Source organism: Hoplias malabaricus, chromosome 5 (genome assembly GCF_029633855.1).
Source record: "Hoplias malabaricus isolate fHopMal1 chromosome 5, fHopMal1.hap1, whole genome shotgun sequence".
Lineage (NCBI taxonomy): Eukaryota > Metazoa > Chordata > Actinopteri > Characiformes > Erythrinidae > Hoplias > Hoplias malabaricus.
Genome location: NC_089804.1, coordinates 55,406,528 through 55,428,861, shown reverse-complemented (window position 1 = coordinate 55,428,861; position 22,334 = coordinate 55,406,528). Strand labels below are relative to the sequence as shown.

General features: G+C 43.9%; 1 protein-coding gene across 1 annotated transcript in view; it reads right to left on the bottom strand.

The window, feature by feature from the left end:
- The window catches only part of LOC136697840 (fibulin-1-like), a 57,226-nt gene that overhangs the window by 18,227 nt on the left and 16,665 nt on the right, over positions 1 to 22,334 (bottom strand). The window contains exons 3-6 of the mRNA XM_066673124.1: positions 11,272 to 11,386; positions 10,540 to 10,672; positions 7,448 to 7,634; positions 4,974 to 5,189 (exon numbers count right to left, since the gene is read on the bottom strand). Coding sequence (XP_066529221.1) covers positions 4,974 to 5,189; positions 7,448 to 7,634; positions 10,540 to 10,672; positions 11,272 to 11,386 — 651 coding nt within the window. The remainder of the gene's footprint in view (positions 1 to 4,973; positions 5,190 to 7,447; positions 7,635 to 10,539; positions 10,673 to 11,271; positions 11,387 to 22,334) is intronic.

Here is a 22,334-nt window from a genome sequence, read left to right as displayed (position 1 = left end):
TTTTAATGCATTGTTGGGCCATTATGTAGACTGCTATTCAGTTTATGGAGACTTGGCCTTACCCAAAGATACTTCTAAACCAAACCTGAACCCTAACCCATATCCGCAACCTTACCCTTACCCTATTCTCGCATTGTCAGACTCTGTACGGAGAGAGACATTACCAAGATCCACCTACTACTGCAGAACAACGAATTTGACTGACACGCAAAAGGACCAATCACAAGTCTGCTGTTTTGGAATGACGTGTAGAAGAAGGCAGTCTTTATGATTCATGTTGGACAAAAGTAAGTGCATATATGTGAAAGAATAGCCCCACTATCTTTGTACCCCATATACCACACCATCAAGATGTGCAGCACCTGAAACTACGGATACTGGAAGCCTGTGCTAGCATTTCTCCTGCGGTGTTGCTATCAGTGTGTGAAGAGTGGGAGAAGAGGGTTGCATTGACAATCCAACACAATGGGCAGCACTTTGAACACATTTTATAAGTGGTCAGAAACTTGTAAATAACTCATGACCCTCTTCCCATTGAAAAAACAAAAGTTGGATCCAAAATGGCTGACTTCAAAATGGCCGCCATGGTCACCACCCATCTTGAAAAGTTTCCCCCCTCCCATATACTAATGTGCCACAAACAGGAAGTTAATATCACCAACCATTCCCATTTTATTAAGGTGTATTCATATAAATGGCCCACCCTGTGCTGTGAGCCCATCAGAACGCATCTGGCAGAATCCTGAAAGTGAGGCCAGATTAGTGCACTCAGTATCAGACTCTCCTTCAACTTGTGGATGCAGCATCTGTGGCTGAGACTTTACCCTAACCTTAAAACAACACTTTAAACTTAATATTTAATGATTAAAATTGTGGGATCCAGCTTGTGGTCAGAAGAAGAAAGATAACTCCCCTGAATTAGTTTGCAGTGTCCCCACAATGTAATATATACCTGATACACACACACACAAACCCAAACCAAGCACCCAGAAACAAGACAGCAATTATGTAATCCCCACAGTTACCTCCTTCTTGGAGAAGGAGGGAGGTTCCTGAGATGTAATCAACAGAGTGAAGAGCAGGCGGAGGATTAAACATGCTCCAGCAGAGCATGTGATGTCTGCGAGGGCAAAATGCCTGTACAACCTGCGGAAACATCCATGTTTTTCTTCCATTCCACACATTTTCCAGCATCAGTCCGGGATTTAAGCCTCTCTATAATTTCCTGTAAAAGGTGGCCTGCCTCCGGGTCCTGTCTAGACTTGTCTGTTTAAAAGGCCTCATCCAAACAGAACTGATGAAACCGCTGCAGGTCTTTCACAAAAACACACAAGGTGCCACTTTCAAGACAAAACACACTGAAGCTCCAGAATAGAACAGGATATTCCTAAGACGCTTCTTGGTGAAAGCTTGTTTGGGGGAAAACAACGACCCAGCAATGAATCATTCCATTTGTCAAGGTTTTGAAAGAGCTACTACATCACAAAACAAGGGAACATGACACCTGCCTTGTAAACTACGTCATTATGAAGATCATGAATCATCCTGGATGTCTGTGCCATGTTTGACTCAATTTAGGAATGGGAATTCAGCCTTAAGTGGGGAAATACACCAGGCATTTCCATGAAGGCGCACATAGTTAGCAAATAGCTGCCTAGTCAAATGTAGGGATAAAAATGTACTGACAAAGGGTTCATTTATTTATCATTCATTCAAGTATTTCCTATTCATTTTACAGTACAGGGTGGGCCATTTATATAGATACACCTTAATAAAATGGGAATGGTTGGTGATATTAACTTCCTGTTTGTGGCACATTAGTATATGGGAGGGGGTAAACTTTTCTTGATGGGTGGTGACCATGGCGGCCATTTTGAAGTCGGCCATTTTGGACGCATGACCCTCTTCCCACTGAAAAACCAAAAGTTGGATCCAAATGGCCGACATCAAAATGGCCGCCATGGTCACCACCCATCTTGAAAAGTTTCCCCACAAACAGGAAGTTAATATCACCAACCATTCCCATGTGTGATGGACCGTGGGTCTTGATTATGATGCTGAATCTGTGGCATGGTTTTGGTTTATGTTTGTGTAGCGTATACAGATATGATGCCCTTTATTTAGTTATGTTACACTTCAAGTATGCATTAGTGATATAAATGGTTAATTTATAGTGCTTGCTCCTTCCAGGGTGAATTGGATAAGCGCTTACAGATGATGAATGAATGAATGAAATTAATGAAATAAGACTTAAGTTTTCAGCCCAATTACTAATGGGTTTTTCACACACTTGGTTAGATTTTTTAAACAAACCCAAGAACAGGGGAAAGTCAAAGCTAAGAGGTTTAAAACAACCAAAATGTTAAAAAGATATGGACGTAAAGAGGAGTGTCTAACTGGCAGTGAAATTGACATATAATGTCTTGGTCATGCTGTGTGTTTAGTTTTGTTTCTCTTTTTCTAGCCATGCCCTCGCACTTCTGAGCTTCTCTAGTCATGTGATCGAAGCTCACCGGTATTCCTTGTTTACTTCTTGGGCTTTCATGCCATGTTCACCGGTCACGGTTTGTTGCCCGATGTCATAGTTAAGCATCTAAATTTCATCTTTGTTCTTCTTGTGTTTCTGTCTTGAGGTACTTTGTCTGTTGGAGTTGGAGTATCCAACTTTGCATTCAATAAACTTTACCCACCCACGCGACTGCATCCGACTCCGACACATTTCTCACGCCTGAGTGACAGGGACCTTAACAAGCACACAAGACCTAGAGCAACCCAGACTGTGCACCTCAGATAAACACATCCATCTTTGAGAGAGGGGGAAGAAAAAGCTCCACTCCGCCGTGAGTCCACACTGGGTCTGAGGAGGATGAGGAGCTGTCACGAAAAAGTAAGAAAAAGGAAATAGCCACAAATGAAGGAGCACCGAAGCTGCTCGTGTTCTCAGATCAATGGACTGACCACCCCCAGACTTCAGCATCACTGACTGTGTTTGGGATTGCGTTGGATCATTAGAAGCAGAAAGTGTAACCAACTGCTGAGACTGAATTCTGGAGGTGAAATTATGGAGCTAAACCACTGACCTAAGTATTTAAATCTGAACGTTGAATATTTGGATTATATTCATCTGAATTGTTTAGATTTTAATTATATTCATATGGCTTTTGGAAAACTTGAGGTGAAGTGGGGAGACATATGTCCGTGTGGGTTTCCTCCGGTTGCTCCGGTTTCCTCCTACGGTCCAAAAACACATGTTGGTCTCAAAAATATGAATCCAGGCCAGAGGTTAGCAATCTAATAAACTTCCACAGTGAGATCGAACTCAGCATTAACCAATCACAGCCACCTATCACCGCGCTGTCTCACCCTGTCCCAACTCTTGCCCTGAGCCCTAAGGCCATCCTTGAAGTGCACACTTTGAAGATGTTGTATAAAAGTGAATAAATTGGACGCAAGTGGGACGCAGGGGGCGGAGAGCTGAGAGTAGTGCCCATCACTTAAACACTATTCAGCACTGGGTTTAGCTGTTGGTGTATATCTTCTGGTATTTACACGAATGCTGAAAGATACGTAACTGAATAGTCACTGCACTAAATACTAAATTTTAAGCCTCTCTGAATGATAGGGGTGGGTTTAACGATGAATGTATTGCATGTATTAGCTGTGTATTAGCTGAATGCAGATAGAGCCAAATTTAACATTAGATTAGCGCACTAAGAGTAGTCGTTTATTAAATAGATGCCTTTGTGTCGCTCAGGTGGTTGTGCTACTGACCTTTACATTCACAGACTTATCAACACAGGACGCGCTTCCTAGTCTTATTTGGATAAAGATTATCAGACCATCTGGAAGACTTTAGAGGAAGGAACTGGTGACAATAACTAGCATAATATGCTTTCCAATGAAGACAAATACATTTAAATTAGAAAACCACACACACACACACATGTCCTGGCTATGGTCTCAGAGGTCTCCCTCTAAATATAGTCAACCTTTTGCTTCCTCTGTCCCTCCTCCTTTGACTTTCTAACAAAAGGGTGTGGTTTCTACTGTGTGCTTTGAGAATGCTGACCACTCCAGAATGTCTGCATTTCTCTTCAGTCATGTTGATAGGAACCATATGCAACCTGTTGGTAATGCAAAACAAACCCATACATCATCTCATTTCATCTATATTCCCCTTCAATCCATTTCAGATTCAGGGTGGCATCAGAGTGTGCAAAGAAACCCAGAGGAATCTGACCCCCACTAAGCCCCCATCTAGCTTATCTTAGCATAACGCTAGGCATTCCAAGCCAGACTGGAGATATGGTTCCTCCAGCAGGTTCTGGGTCTACTCCAGGGTCTCCTCCCATTTGGCCGTGCCTGGTATACCTCCAGCAGGAGGCGTCCACACCCCAACAGGTTCCTCTCCAAACTCCTCTCGGATCATAGAGCTCCTCACCTGACCACAGAGTACGTATCCCAGGAACCCGCCAAAGAAAAACTCAAAAGCTCTATACCATGCAGCAATTCCAATTTTAGGATTTTAGAATGGCAAATTATGAAAAGCTAATTAAATTAATGAATCACTGTTTCATTTAATCATACATAACTATCACCCCTGCATATGATATTCAAGACAGCCCTACAATTCCAAAAGAATGGAGAAACGCCCATGCGGCAAGCAGAGCAAAGCATTGTGGTGGAATACAACAAAGACGAGCAAAGATTCTCTATTCTCAGTATAGTTTTTTTTTTATATTTTTCCTGAATTTCCCTCTGGGATCAATGAAGTATCTATCCATCTATCGATGTAGTATAACCCCTGGGGAAGGGTCTCTGGAAGAAGTGCAGGAGGATGATTAACTTTAGCCTAGAACTATAGATGGTACACAGGTACAAAAGGTGAAATCTCATAGATAACTGCAACACCACTGAATATAATTAGAACAATGTGCAGGATATTTTGCTTTGCTTTGCATTTTTTTGCTTACCTTTGAGGCAGGTGCTGCCGTCGGGCTGCAGTGTGTATCCAGAGAAGCATGTGCAGGTGTATGATCCAGGTTTATTGATACATTTTTGTTGACACAGCTGACCTTCATAAATCGCACACTCGTCCATGTCCTGCAGACCCTCGATCTCCTGCTCCTTCTCCACCGCATTCTCCACATCTGTCTCCTCATCCAGGGACATGGCCTGTCTGTCTGAAACTGCACAGATTGATACGACTTGAACAGTCAACACAGTCATCTGCTCGCTTCTCCTCCAAGCGTGTTGAGGCGTCTGATTATAAGCTTGGAATTTCACAAATCAGGAAGTAATTATACGAGGTTCGGTTCCAGCAGCGCGACATGTATGTTATTGCTTTGTAGATTTATGAGTGACAGAATCTGGAACTGCTAATTGCAGCCTATGTTTACAATGCTGTAGAGTTGTCCATCCTCTGCTACACACCCACAGCAGAACGTAACGTGTCTCAGTCACACTGCTTCTTCAGTTCTGTAATTCTGAGCATTACAGGGTTGATCCAAAGCTCTAATTAGAAACAAATGGAGATTCTAGGCCTGATTCTCCAAGCCTTGTTCTCAAGTATGAAAGAGGTTAGCCGTATAGGACCTTCCAGGTCTACTAGATGAAAATCTCAATTCAAATAAGCATCCACCGTAAACTTTGGTGAAAGAAAACAAAATTGGCAGCTTCCTCCTACTCAGTGGCACAAGCATTGACCTGTGTCTGTGGCTCTTATGGTATCAGATTTTGCACTCTGCAGAGTATCACAACCTTTTATTTTGTACCAGATTTAAAGCTTCCAAAGAATTCCAAGAATGACCCATGTGTGTATCACTTTTCCACAGCTCCAGCACACAGCTTCCCTCTGATCAATGCCAGGTTTATAACAGGAGAAATATCGCACCATGTGAATGTGCCTGCTGTTTCTGACCAACGCCAGCAGACTCCAGGAAGAGTCGGGGAGGAAGGACAGCTGGCCAAACTGAGCTGTCTTCTATCAACTGCAGATTTCTGTTTTATCTCTCTTCTGCGCAGACTAGATCTAGACCCTATAACCTTTGTCAGCTCAGTGTAAATATCAAGCAGTGCTCAGATCCCAGGCCAGAGGGCATCACTCCTCAGCATGCTTGCCAATTCAGGCCTTTGTTTGCTGAGGTAAGAGAACTGCTGTTTAGTGTTCTCCTGGAAGTGTGCTGAGCTTCTTCAACCTCACAGTTGTGTAGCATTGTGTTTTTTTATAACACCATTATAGAACATTGATAACACTGAAAATGGTTTGTATGTTCATTCATTCATTATCTGTAACCCTTATCCAGTTCAGGGTCGCGGTGGGTCCAGAGCCTACCTGGAATCATTGGGCGCAAGGCGGGAATACACCCTGGAGGGGGCGCCAGTCCTTCACAGGGCAACACAGACACACACACATTCACTCACACCTACGGACACTTTTGAGTCGCCAATCCACCTACCAACATGTGTTTTTGGACTGTGCTCTGTTTCCCTTTGTTTAGATCCGTTTCTCTTGTCTCTGTTTGTTCTTTCTTGGTTTGTTGCTTGTTGTCCTCATGCTTTAGTAGACACAGCCCTGTCACATGTCTTAACCCTCCCAGGTGTTTTGTGTTACCTAATGGTTTGTGGTCCCTGTCTTTGTCTGCCGTTCAAGGGTCTTTTGTTCATCTCTCCTCATTGCTATCATTCTCTTTTTTATTCTCTAGATCTTTTGTTACATGTATCTCCTTGTTCTTTGTTTCTCTCTTGTGGTCTTTTGTCTTTAATGTTTCCAGGTCTCTGTCTTCCTCAGTCTGTGTTTTTGTTTATAGTTTTCATGAATCATTCCCTAGTTTCCTGGTTGTTATTTCATGATGCTTCTCTTGTTTCTGTCTGAGTTCTCTTTGGGTCTCTAGTTGTTGTTTTGTTTCTCAGTAAAATGTATTCATTCCAGTCTCTAGTCCTGTCTTCATGTTTTTTCACCCTGGTCTCTGTTCTGGTTTGTATTGTTTTGTTTTTTGTATCTTAATTATCGGCCTGATCTCTGTTTAACTCTTTTGTTTCTCCTTAACGTTCTTATTTTGCTTGATCTTTATTTATTATTTAGATCTCGTCTGTTTTTCTTTTAAGGTTTTGTTGTTTCTTTTGATGTGTCCTTTTTGTTTATGTTGTACTGGTTTATTCCCTGTCTCTTTTTCTTTTCAGTTCCCTTTTAGTTTTTTGTGCTTTGTTCAGCAATTTTTTCTTGATGGAAATTGTAATGAATCACTTGCTGTTTTCAAAATTCTTCTGTTTTTTAAATTAAAATAATTGTCATTTACACAACATTTACCATTAAATGACAACAGAGAAGGAGAACGCCTGACGACACAAAAAATGCTTTGTCCATACCCTTGTCTTTTTAGGTCAATACAAATGGCTAGTTATTTTGTATGTATATGAGTAAGTATATGTAGTAATAGTAATATACCTCTTCTTGGTGGGGTGGTGGGCTGAGGTTGGACTCTCTCTCTGATCACACTGTGGTTGGTTGTATCCGTCCCCAGGCAGCAGGTGAGGAGGACGTTTCTGCAGGACTGGCCCAGCCCCTGGGGAGCTTCACATTGTCCCCCGTCCCGTTGCAAACTGAGGCCCAAAGCACAGCAACTGCAGCATTCCTGAACAAGAATATTGCAGAAATGTTACTCTCCACAAGCAAATGAATTATCACTCACAGCTAAGGGACTAATCAATGTGGAGATAAAAACCATGCAACCATGACAACAATTAAACCATCATTCACATATTCACATAAATTAATCAACTCGTGTGAGGTCAGAGCTTACCCCCTCATCTGCAGCCCAACCAGACGCTAACCAAATCAGCCACACATTAGCTCTGAAAACACAGGCATTACAGCCCAGCAGCAGGTTCCAATTGCCACTTATGACAAAGCCATTTAGACAAGATCTCTTCAGACCACAGTCTTTTGGAAACACTGAGTAGGAGTCAAGGAGAGGGTGAGTGGAAAACTATTGGTGCAGGAACAACAAAGGTAGGCATTTGACCAGGCTTCATTATTTCCCAGTTCGAACTGCAGCCAAGTGTCCACCTCCCAACTGCCCTCTCTGTCAGAGGAAATGAAGGGATAGTGATCCTCCAGAACATGAATGGGTGGCTGTTGAGATTTAGGGCATTGAGATTCCATTACTGAGCTTTGGGCTGTGCCAGAGCCCACATGATGGGTGTGCTAAAAGCTCTTTGGTTCACTCATGAGCTACAGCTTTGAGCGTGACATAGTTCCACAACACTGTTGCTCTTGACGTTTCACATTCAACTCCGAAGGTAAACGAATGACTAAGAAACATGGCAGAAGGTGATAGAATGATTTTCAACACAATCCCCACTGAGAAACTATTCTGAGAGGACTATTCCAGCACTTTCCAACTCAGTGTAAGTTTGTGGGTCTACACTTCCATCCCTCAATCCACTTTTATAACTCTATCAGTTACAGAGCTTAATATTGTAGGGTCTTTCTGTTACTCTCTGGTGTTAGGTTTGGTTCAATCACGTCTCTGTGTTTATGTCTAGCCACATGTAATCTCTTGCAACGCCCCCTTCTGTGTCATGTGACTGTTCACAGGCTTCAAAATGGCGGAACAGTCCATCAACAGTAAAATATCAAATAATATTGTATCATTTGTACTTAATACTAAGAGTAATTTCATTTTTTTTAAAACACCTACAATAAACCCATATGATGTTTTGAAATATTTATGTAAAAAAAAACACCCTTAAAAATCCATACGACATTTTGAGAGCATCCAATACTCGGAACTCTGAGGCATCCACCACACGACTTGCACTTGAATGCAGCATAAGCCCAGTTCCTTTGTCTTTAGCTGCATCTCAATTGCACACTAAATACTCATTCTAACCAGTGACTGTTGTACTAATAAATCAACAGTGCAAATTCAAAACCAGTCGATTTTTTAAGTACAGTAACAATGGACACTATTGCCCCACATTTCAATGGGAAATGGAAAGGAAGGAGCTTCTCACATCTGGAGAATATCTTTTACCTCTGTCCTAAATAGTGCCCTACTCCCTACATAGTGCATCTCTCAGATTATGAAATTATGATAATGCTACTACATTCAGGCAGTGCCTTAATGTTAGACAGAGGAGCGTGAAGGTTATATTGACTATAACTTAATTTATTATCTGACATACAAAGCATTATTTTAGTGTAGAAATTGTTATTTTATGACCTACACTGTGCACTACGCAGTGTGGATGAAGATATTTGATTTGCCTTTAAAGAAAATGGAGGACAGCTTCAGTTGTGGAGTCATAGGGGTTTTCATAGGGCTGGCCAGACTGAGACCATTATTCACACCTGTCATGTATAACCCCATTTGTCTCCACCTTTGCTCCTCCCTCTTGTGCCTCCTTTGTGTTCCTGCCCCCTCGTTATCTGTCCCAGGTGTTTCTTGTTTGTGTAGTCTTTTTATAGTCCATGTCAGTGGTTCCTGGTGGTGGGACATTGTGATTGCATGTATGTTTGTGGTTCATGGCTGTGTGTAAGATTCTAAGATGCTATGTTTTGGTGTTCTGTTTAGTTTGTGTTCTGCTGTTTAGCTAGCTTGTTTAGCCTTGTTTAATGTTTATCTTATGGTTAGTGTCTTACCCCTTTAGATCTGTTCTTGTTTAGTGTTTAGCTATTGTGTTTAGCTCTTGTGTTTAGCCCAGTGTTTAGCTCTTGTGTTTAGCCCTTGTGTATAATGTCCTAGCCTTTGTGTTTAGCCTTGTTTATAGTTTAGCCTCTGTTTTGTTCTTGTTTACTTTGTTTTAGTCTTGTTTAGTATTAGTCCCTTATGTTTAGTGTCTAGCCTTTTTTAGTGTTTGTTTTTGTTTCAAGATCTTTGTATTGTTTTTGTTCTAGAAGTTAAATTAGTCTTGCTAAGTGAGTTTATTAATGTTTGTCTAGATCCCTTGTCTCTCTGTTTAGTTAATTAAGTCTCCTGCGATTACCTCCTCCCTGTCCATTGCTCTTTGACCTCCCTTACATACCACCTTGTGACAATACCGGGCTGGCACAGAATACATCTTATTATTTTTCTAAAGTTGCTGCCCATTGGTTCTATAATAAGTGTGCTTTGAAATTACCATTACCATGGAACTTTCACCATATAATCCAGATTCATAAGATCTGTCATTCAATAAATACTATAACTTATTGGGTCCCTGCACTGATGAGTAACTCATGACATGTAACTAGAAACATAGACTTTTGGGTTTACAATGAAAAAAAAAATTATAATTCTGACCCCTCCCCCCAGTTGAAGATGTTTGAGACTGTGATTAAAGGCTTAAACTCTGCACTTGAAGATATCTGAACTTGCTCCAGAAACTATGAGAATGTTCCACCTAAGGGCTCTGCTATGTAGCATCAAAAGGACCCTGCATTTAAATCAAATGAGGTCATTCGATTAGAGGACAATTCTGCACTAAATCTTTTATTTTGAAGGCTCTCTTCCTCCTGCAAAGACCTGAATAGTGAAACTAGGTCATGGTGCTTGCCTTGTAGGAGTCTGTTCCACAGACATCATCATCACCATCAGCGCCACAGCTCCGGCCTTCTCGCGCTGCCCTGAGACCGTCCAAACATTTTCGCTCCCGCAGAGAACCCCGGCAGCACTGGCTCTGAACAATCCTGACACACAAGACACAAAGGGAAAGGCACAACAGTGAGTGAAGAGGCGCATTCTAATAGTTCCTCAGGGTTTCAGTAGGACGCTGTTGGCTGGATGTATTTGGTCGGTGGACTGTTCTCAGTCCAGACACTGAGGGGTTTAAAAACTCCAGCAGCACTGCTGTGTCTGATCCACTCTACACCAGCACAACACACACTAACACACCACCACCACGTCAGTGTCACTGCAGCGCTGAGAATGATCCACCACCACATCACACCTGCTCTGTGGGGGTCCTGAGCATTGAACACTCTTAGGAAAAAGGTACGGTAGAGGTACATTATTTTCACTAAAGGTACAACAGTGGTGTTAAAGTCCAGTTATGTTCCCTAAAGGTTCAAAACATTCTCCTTCCAGTATAATAGAATAAGTTACAATTATGTTCCCTAACTAAAGATACAGAAATGTACCCTTGAGGGTACCACCACTGTGACACTTTTTCTGACAATGAACCACGGGGGGAAAAGGGGCTGGCAATGTATTTAATTTTTATGGCTAACAGGTACAAAGCTATATCCTGGCTCATATTTATTACAGGAAATGTATATATAGTTATTACCAGCACATAGAGACGGGGTCCAACCTGGTGGGTTCCATATTGATGCAGTTACCCTGAGCGGAGGCCCATTTCTCTCCAGCTTCACAACAGATATTCAGCATCATCCTAGAAGGGACTACACACACACACACACACACACACTGTAGGAATGCTCAGTGAAATTCTTTTCAGAGTTAATGATTCAACATCAGCCTTGACCTCACTAAAGTTTATTTGGCTGAATGCTATCAAATCCTCACAACAATGTTCCAACGTCTAATTTAAAGTCTCTAAAGCCAAGAAGAGAAGAGACTTTTACAACAACAAACATGGTCAAACACCTTATTTACAACTTAAAATGATCAATTTAATATCATGTGTCAGTCAATACCATGCATCTAAACCACGTTAGAAGATTTTAATTTATTTTAATTTTATTATTTAATGTCGCAGTCACACAGCTCCAGGGACCTAGAGGTTGTGGGTTCGGGTCCCGCTCCGGGTGACTGTCTGTGTGGTGTGTTCTCTCTGTGTCTGCGTGGGTTTCCTTCGGGTGACTGTCTGTGAGGGGTTGTGGTGTGTTCTCCCTGTGTCTGCGTGGGTTTCCTCCGGGTGACTGTCTGTGAGGGGTTGTGGTGTGTTCTCCCTGTGTCTGCGTGGGTTTCCTCCGGGTGACTGTCTGTGAGGAGTTGTGGTGTGTTCTCTCTGTGTCTGTGTGGGTTTCCTCCAGGTGACTGTCTATGAAGAGTGTGGTGTGTTCTCTCTGTGTCTGTGTGGGTTTCCTCGGGGGGACTGTCTGTGAGGAGTGTGGTGTGTTCTCCCTGTGTCTGCGTGGGTTTTCTCCAGGTGACTGTGAAGAGTGTGGTGTGTTCTCTCTGTGTCTCTGTGTCTGGCTTCCTCCAAAAACACATGTTGGTAGGTAGATTGGCGACTCAAAAGTGTCCGTAGGTGTGAGTGAATGTGTGAGTGTGTGTCGCCCTGTGAAGGACTGGCGCCCCCTCCAGAGTGTATTCCTGCCTTGCGCCCAATGATTCCAGGTAGACTCTGGACCCACCGTGACCCTGAACTGGATAAGGGTTACAGATAATGAATAAATAAATTCAGAAATGTTAATTATTTTTTCACACACTCTAATTTGGTAATGTAGATTTGTTTTTTTTTTCATAATAGAGATTCAATATAACTGTCTGGTGAGAAATGAAGCATTATGGAATTTAGGCTGGTGATGAACCCCAGGATGAGGAGAGAAAGCCTCCCAGGGCCAGAGTGTGTGTTCTGTTACGTGCAGAAAATAGCAGAAGGTGTTATCATCATATTTTCCATTTTATTTTATTTTGCAGCCAGTTAATATTATACAGTAAAAATGCCATGAGGATGATTTATTGTATTGTTTTATACGTATGCTGCAGTAGCTTAAATACTGGTTGAGGGGGCGGGGCTCAAGATCTCAAACAACTGACAAAAGGGGCCTCCAGAGGAAAAGGGTACAAGACCTTCGCTCTGTAGACTAAATAGTGGATGTGTTGTCTCTGTGCTGGTGCTGAAGGTTACGGTACAAATTACAGACTGAAGATCAAACCCAGGCAGCAGAACTTTCAGGTGAACTTTCCTCTTAAAGCCTTAATTACAGTGGTTTGAACGTCATATTTCCCAAAACCGCTTGGGGCAGGGAAAAGAGGTTTTATATCTGTTCCTAGAGCCTCTGTCCTCTTTATTGTGTAAATCATTTGTCCAGGAGGTGATTTTTATATTCCATTTCTTTCAAAGCACATCTTAGTGGGACTGTTTTTAAATGTGAGAGGGTATGTGAGTATGAGTGAGTGATCGAATGTGTTACAAACCTGTTCTATGAGGTGATGTGATAGCAGTGGAGGGAATAGTTAAGCTGAAAACATCTAAAGGAAGTCTTCCACACAAACTGGAGGTGTGTCTGAAACAGTCCCCAACTACACACTGAACAATCACTGGATTGTGGTGGTGTAGAGTGGATCAGACACAGCAGTGCTGCTGCTGTACTCCTCCCTCGTTGGTCCACCTTGTAAATGTAAAGTCAGAGACAGTAGCTCATCTGTCGCTGCACAGTGTGTGTCGGCCGTCCTCTAGTCCTTCATCAGTGACACAGGACGCTGTTGGCTGGATGTTTTTGGTCGGTGGACTGTTCTCAGTCCAGCAGCAACACTGAGGGGTTTAAAAACTCCAGCAGCACTGCTGTGTCTGATCTTTTTTGCTAGCTTGATTCAACCAAGCAAGCTCTCCCTCCCTTGAAATATAACAAGAACCCTAGTCCGTTTTCTCCCTGTGTCCGCGTGGGTTTCCTCCGGGTGCTCCGGTTTCCTCCCACAGTCCAAAAACACACGATGCACGTGGATTGGCAACTCAACAGTGTCCGTAGGTGTGAGTGAATGTGTGTGTGTGTGTATGTGTTGCCCTGTGAAGGACTGGCGCCCCCTCCAGGGTGTATTCTCGCCTTGCGCCCAATGAGTCCAGTTATTCCATTATCTGTGGTTACAGATAATGAATGAATGAATAACCCTAGTCCTCATTTATGATAGAAACTGATGTTTCATAGCAAATACTGCCATGACAAATATTAAAAGCCTAAAATTAAATGACCTTAAAATCTCAGCCCTGCTTCATACAGAACAGGCAAAAACATATCATGTGTCAGTATACTTTAACTGTCCGTTTCACCTCAGCAAACCTATTCATACCAGTGCTAACAGCTTTTTCAGCAGAGCAGTAATTCATGACAGTGTGAAATGAAAGGGCTGAGTGGAGAAGGGAGCTCAGCGGTAGCTTGATGGCTGCCGTGGCTGGTTATTCCTGTGAGTTCAGTGGTGCATTGAAGCCGCATGCCCTCCATGTCATTACAGCATTACAGCCTCGTCCTGCAGCTCATTCGTTTACTCAGGGTTCAACCACCAAAAACCGGTAGGGAGAGGGAGGAATGAAGTGATTGCAGCGTAAAGAACATGTGCGTACGGAATTCCTTCCCTCAGCTCAGTGAGAGAGAGAGAGGGAAGGAAGGAAGAGAGAGGGAGAGGTGTTGAAACTACAGTTAATTAAAAAAAAATGGAAACTAAAAGCTAAAAACATTTTACCCATCAGCAGTTTGGGAAATGTCTGAATCATTAGACTGTGGTCAGTTCTTCGGAACTGGAATCCTGGTCATTGTGCAGCTCCAGACCAGGTTTATTTGACTGAAATCTAAGTTAGAATACAGATCAACACATTAAATAACCTCAGTGTGATACAGGCACTCTCAGTACGAGTCCTAGGGTTGAGCCACAAACATATTGTGCCCTGAAGGGCCCCTGCTGGGTCCAAAACAAAGGTAGGAAGGGAAAGTGACCACATGTTTAGACTGCTGAAGACTGGACACGCTGATAAGGTTTAGTAGGCTCCCCAGTTTCCCTATAAACCCAGTGGAAAACTGTCAACAAATACCTACACATATAAACAGGAGTCTGTATATCAGCAGCTGAAAAATAATTGAGAAAATGGGACCCTGAACAACCACACAACACCTAGTGCCACAAAATGTGTCCCTTTATATAAACAGTTCCATTCTCACTTCAGATCTGAACGTATCCACAGGTGTTTATGGCTATCCACTGTGAGAAGAACAACCCAACACCATGGGGCTGAAAGGATGTGGAGCAGGAGAAAGGGCCTTACCCTTAGGAGGTCCCCAATTTGGAAGAAAACCAATGTGTGGGTCCCCACCATCAAAGAAACCCAATGGTTGGCCACCTCCAGGCATCTGATCTTATGGGTCTGTGGAGATTCCCTTCATCTGGAAGTAGAGTTTTTGGTTGAACTCCACCATCCAGGGGACATCTATATCTAGACCACCACCAGAACTTCAGACCTGTTTGCTTTAAGAGATCCCTTGGAGACTCACTGGAGGGTCCCCACTATCTTGGTAACATCCATAGCATCCAACAGCAAAATGGTAGCTAGAATAAAGCTTGATGTTTCTGAGTTTGTTTTTCTTTGGCGTGAAAATTTCACCCAGTCACTCACTCACATTGTTTGGACTGTGTGAGGTAATCAGAACACCTGGAGGAAACCTATGCAGACAAAGGGAGAACACACCACACTCTGGACAATGACCTGAGACAGACCATGAGACACTGGAGCTCTTTTTCAGTGCTTGCTTTCCCCCTCTACTTCCATTGAAACCTTAAATCTGCTTCGCTAAGATCTGAACATCCCCACACTTGTTCCTTTACTGATCTGAAACCAGCTCCACCAGGTCTCCCTAAAGAGAAACATAATAGAAGCACTTACGATCTAAATGATATCATGCACCAATAAATCCTAGAAGTGCACTGTGGCTTTCTTCCAGGATGCAGTGTGGCAAGAAATTGCTTAAGTCTTGAACAGCCCTGTTTTTGCTAGAAGTGCATAATGCTTCTTGGGAAAGACCCCCGATGACATCACCTTGTACTGAAAAAGCCAGGTCCCCTTGAGTTTATATTACATCATTCTGTCTAATGAATTTGATGTTCACGATGTTGTGTTAATGAGTGTGTGTTCTCCTGCAGAGTTTATGTCCACCCACACTGACCTTTGAGGCGATGGAGAACGGGAGGGAGTGGAGCATTAGGTCATAGTCCGTCACGCTTCGGCCTAACAGCAATTAAACAAGCCAGAGTTCTCTGGACAGCAAAGAAATGAGGAGCGAGGAGGTGGCGTTCCCCTTGAGATAAAGTCAGAAATGTCAAAGAGGCAACACTGGTATTATTATTTATCATATTTATGCTGCTCTGAATATAGACAGGAAAAAATAATATGTATATTTATCACATTTAAAACCAGCTCATAAATCCAAGGAGTTCAGACGTATAACGGTTGTTATTCTTCATTTTCTACTGCTCCTATGAAGGGTCGTCACAGCAGATACACTGATCCTCCCAGGGAGGCCACACACTGGCCAGAGTTCAGCAGCGGTGGCAACATTTTTGTGCAAACATGCCATAGTTAGTCAGTGACAAAAAAATCAACTAGCAATAAAATGGTTACCAATTTTATGGTGAACCACAGTAAAAATTCGTGAGTTACTGTTAGAGATATCGTTTTAATGTTAATTACCGTGGTTTAAAAACCACACGAGTTATATAAGTTATAAGTTACATGACCACACATCCACCAACATTACAGCATGTAACATGAGTTGGTGCAGTGACAAAACTATGGTGTAGTGCCCAATCTCACCTCCCCGCCCTGACATCACTAAGATCACCATACCCAAAGCCAAACATGTCAAACACCCATCACTGGGCTTCAGATCAGGGGAACTGCAGTGTCTGGAGTGATGGAGCCCCATCCAATACATTCGGGGTGAGCTGGAATGGTGTTTGTGATCAAGGACTAATTAGTGACCTGACCTCACTAATGCTCTCGTAGATGAAAATGATCAAACTCTCACAGAAATCTTAAAGTAGGCACCACATTGCTCTCCACAATATTGTTTGCAGTGAGAAACCATTGGCACACTCTTAATGAGAAACACTAATAGTAAAGGGCTGGGGGGAGCTTAGATGGAGAAACATGAACTAGTTTTGTATTGATTCAAATCAGGAGCTGATCCCTTTCAAGTAAAGTGTTGACTACTGATGATCTGAGCTTATCACAAAGCTCGCTTTTAGCTCAACCCTAAGAGTCCAGAGCAAATCGCTAGCTGCTGCATAAAGCAAGCACATACACACCAAACTGTGTCTTAAACTTATCTGTTTATACCTGATGCATATCAGTGATTATGAGTTACATGTTTGTGTACTTAGTGATGTCACTCCAGAATTTCCTGGCTAGTGTTCTGTTGTATTCTCCGCTCCACTCTTTTGTCTCTGGTGTTTGGAGAGGCATTAAGATGGTAGGATTGGTAGGAAGAAGCAGTAACATTTAGGGTTTCTGTAAGCACTCAGATTTGTATCCCTCTGCTTGAACTGTTTACTTAGAAGCTGGTTTAAAACTAAACTAACATTTTAAGTGATTTAACTCTGCCATGGATGAATAATAAATAACCAATTAACACTAAATACATTCATTCATTCATTCATTATCTGTAACCCTTATCCAGTTCAGGGTCACGGTGGGTCCAGAGCCTACCTGGAATCATTGGGTGCAAGATGGGAACACACCCTGGAGGGGGCGCCAGTCCTTCACAGGGCAACACACACATTCACTCACACACTCACATCTACGGACACTTTTGAGTCACCGATCCACCTACCAACGTGTGTTTTTGGACTGCGGGAGGAAACCGGAGCACCCGGAGGAAACCTATGCGGACACAGGGAGAACACACCACACTCCTCACAGACAGTCACCCGGAGGAAACCCATGCAGACACAGAGAGAACACACCACACTCCTCACAGACAGTCACCCGGAGGAAACCCACGCAGACACAGAGAGAACACACCACACTCCTCACAGACAGTGACCCGGAGGAAACCCATGCAGACACAGAGAGAACACACCACACTCCTCACAGACAGTCACCCGGAGGAAACCCACGCAGACACAGAGAGAACACACCACACTCCTCACAGACAGTGACCCGGAGGAAACCCATGCAGACACAGAGAGAACACACCACACTCCTCACAGACAGTCACCCGGAGGAAACCCATGCAGACACAGAGAAAACACACCACACTCCTCACAGACAGTCACCCGGAGGAAACCCATGCAGACACAGAGAGAACACACCACACTCCTCACAGACAGTCACCCGGAGGAAACCCACACAGACACAGAGAGAACACACCACACTCCTCACAGACAGTGACCCGGAGGAAACCCACGCAGACACAGGGAGAACACACCACACTCCTCACAGACAGTCACCCGGAGGAAACCCACACAGACACAGGGAGAACACACCACACTCCTCACAGACAGTGACCTGGAGGAAACCCATGCAGACACAGGGAGAACACACCTCACTCCTCACAGACAGTCACCCGGAGGAAACCCACGCAGACACAGGGAGAACACACCACACTCCTCACAGACAGTGACCTGGAGGAAACCCACGCAGACACAGGGAGAACACACCACACTCCTCACAGACAGTCACCCGGAGGAAACCCACGCAGACACAGGGAGAACACACCACACTCCTCACAGACAGTCACCCGGAGGAAACCCACGCAGACACAGAGAGAACACACCACACTCCTCACAGACAGTGACCTGGAGGAAACCCACGCAGACACAGGGAGAACACACCTCACTCCTCACAGACAGTCACCCGGAGGAAACCCACGCAGACACAGGGAGAACACACCACACTCCTCACAGACAGTGACCTGGAGGAAACCCACGCAGACACAGGGAGAACACACCACACTCCTCACAGACAGTCACCCGGAGGAAACCCACGCAGACACAGGGAGAACACACCACACTCCTCACAGACAGTCACCCGGAGGAAACCCACGCAGACACAGAGAGAACACACCACACTCCTCACAGACAGTGACCTGGAGGAAACCCACGCAGACACAGGGAGAACACACCACACTCCTCACAGACACTAAATACATTTTAATTAAATGCATTCGTTTTGTTTATGTGCAGTTATTGTACAATTGTATGAATACTTTCAGTTTTGCAACATTTGACAAACACGTGGGGGTTCATTGAAAATGTGAGGTTTGTGTAACTGGAGATCTTCTGCAGCTCCTAATTTGATGTCATTTTCCAGAACTGAACGATTCATAAAAGACAGTCTACCATACTCATGAGAAGTTTGTTGGGTGGTGTAACATGCTCTTACCATTATTTTCTGCGGGCAGGGAATATTACACTGTTTGCTTTAGTGGTGTAATATGTATTTTTGGTAAATTATACAGTTATAAGCCACTAAAACCCTAATATATCGTTATGAGTTATCATTACCTCAGCTGTTGTGCCGCTGACTTACTTTTGAATAATTACGAATGTCCATTACTTGAAAATGACGAAGTAAACTGGCTCTGACTGAAAGTGCATGCTCAAGCATTTAGAAAGATGCTGGAGGATTATGGGGAATGTAGTTCCTGCGGGGCATTTACACAATGTCTTGTAGTTCGGTTCAGCAAAATTGGACATAATGAAGCCCCTGGGGCTTACCACAACTGGCAAATGGCAGCACCTTAATCTAGCAAACACGTTAGCCGTCTAGCAAAAAGCACATTACCAGGCTGAAGTGACTCATATCTGATATATTTGCCTTAATGTGACGTGTCAGTTTTTTTTCAAGGCTGTGTGATTATGACAAATCTGATTTTTCAAATGATATGGGTGACTTTCATACATGCTCCTAGATTAATATTAGGTGGATACCTCCAGAGACCTGTGGGTTCAATTCCCGCTCCAGGTGACTGTCTGTGAGGAGTGTGGTGTGTTCTCCCTGTGTCTGTGTGGGTTTCCTCCGGGTGACTGTCTGTGAGGAGTGTGGTGTGTTCTCCCTGTGTCTGCGTGGGTTTCCCTCCGGGTGACTGTCTGTGAGGAGTGTGGTGTGTTCTCCCCGTGTCTGTGTGGGTTTCCTCTGGGTGACTGTCTGTGAGGAGTGTGGTGTGTTCTCTCTGTGTCTGCGTGGGTTTCCTCCGGGTGCTCCGGTTTCCTCCCACAGTCCAAAAACACACGTTGGTAGGTGGATTGGCGACTCCAAAGTGTTCGTAGGTGTGAGTGTGTGAGTGAATGTGTGAGTGTGTGTGTTGCCCTGTGAAGGACTGGCGCCCCCTCCAGGGTGTATTCCCGCCTTGCGCCCAATGATCAGTCAAATCGGATTTAAAGTGTCTTCTTGCATGTGCGCATGTGTATAGGGATATATATTTAAGGTGACTCCCTAATGTTTCAAAGAAAGCTCCTTGAATGTCTAGAAAAAACAATGTATAAGTTTAACAATCATTCATTCATTCAAAGTAGTGTTCTTTTGCTGACCCCATCCTTAAACCACCACTTTAAAAACAGACCCCAGATCATCTTCCTTTTAATAACGTCTCATTTAGGAAAGCAAACTAAGCCTGTCGTGAGATGGGGAGGATATGGCACGTCTTCAGAGACTTCTTCGGTTCTTTCAGATTGACTTGAAAGTTGCCCTTTAGCGAGTTGTCTGCCAGGATCCTGCCGGCCCTCCTCACGCAGCAGATATGAAGCATTACTCATGGAGATTATCGCTAACGCCTTTTTCCTGCACTACAGGATGTCATCATCCTGGAGCTCTTCCGTTCACCCGCTGACCTTGACAACTGAACTCTCGCTGTGCCAATCCATCCAAAAACCCTGGGACAGATCCAGAGCTCATCACGCCACTTCCCTTCTCTAGCAGGAGTTCAGTGCCAAACTGAGCCGGCTCTAATGTGGACCGTACGTGTCAAACGGAATCCAGCATCATTCCAGTTTTTGAGAGAGGACGCAAATATGGGTTTTCAGTCCATTCCCTTTGGACTGAAACGCTGTTATCTGACGCTGTGTCAAGAATGAATCCGCAAAAGCATTAAAAGAGAATTAGATCAACAGCTCAGTCAGTTAGAGCAAAAGTATAGTTGTGTGAGTGACTGGGTGAGTGTGTGATCCCCTCTGATGGACTGGAGCTCTGTCCATGTTGCGCATTCTGCCTTCCGCTTAAAGGGCCCCATTCAAAACAAAGTAATTTACATAAATTCACCAGTAAACATCAACCTTCTCAAAACCTTTCCTCAGATTCAAAAATGCTGCACAAACAACAGATTTATAAATAGAACATGTGTTTTCTAGTAAATACAAAAAGTTTACAACTTGGGAGGGCGTTCACGTTACTTTACAATTAGCATATCATTACCATAATCCACACCCATGAATTTCAAATGACCATCATATAAGAAATCCTTTGGAGTGAGGAACAAAAAAACTAAAAACCACGGCTCTTTATTGAAGTGCATTCAAATCTGCATTTTTATTTTCATCTTATATTTTTGCTGATCACTAAGTGGAAAGGCTTTAGACAGATTATACTGCTCAAAATCTGAGTTATACTCGTACTACAAATTGTCCTGCAGGACTTCGCAAATAGAGCAGGAACACACATGAAAGCTAAAGGCGTTTATACGTAACCTCTCTCAAAGAGGGACAACTGCAAGAACTGCTTCAAATTATTTGCTTGCTGAGTCAAATTTAATTTGATTATACTTTTAAAGTGTATTTTTTATTATTTTATCATTATTCATTCATTCATTCATTCATTCATTATCTGTAACCCTTATCCAGTTCAGGGTCTCGGTGAGACCAGAGCCTACCTGGAATCATTGGGCGCAAGGTGGGAATACACCCTGGAGGGGGCGCCAGTCCTTCACAGGGCAACACACACACACACACATTCACTCACACACTCACACCAACGGACACTCTTGAGTCGCCAGTCCACCTACCAACGTGTGTATTTGGACTGTGGGAGAAAACCCACGCAGACACGGAGAACACACCACACTCCTCACAGACAGTCACCCGGAGGAAACCCACACAGACACAGGGAGAACACACCACACTCCTCACAAACAGTCACCCGGAGGAAACCCACGCACACACAGGGAGAACACACCACACTCCTCACAGACAGTCACCCGGAGGAAACCCACGCAGACACAGGGAGAACACACCACACTCCTCACAGACAGTCACCCGGAGGAAACCCATGCAGACACAGGGGGAACACACCACACTCCTCACAGAAAGTCACCCGGAGGAAACCCACACAGACACAGGGAGAACACACCACACTCCTCACAGACAGTCACCCGGAGGAAACCCACGCAGACACAGAGAGAACAGACCACACTCCTCACAGACAGTCACCCGGAGGAAACCCACACAGACACAGGGAGAACACACCACACTCCTCACAGACAGTCACCCGGAGGAAACCCACACAGACACAGGGAGAACACACCACACTCCTCACAGACAGTCACCCGGAGGAAACCCACACAGACACAGGGAGAACACACCACACTCCTCACAGACAGTCACCCGGAGGAAACCCACACAGACACAGAGAGAACACACCACACTCCTCACAGACAGTCACCCGGAGGAAACCCACGCACACAC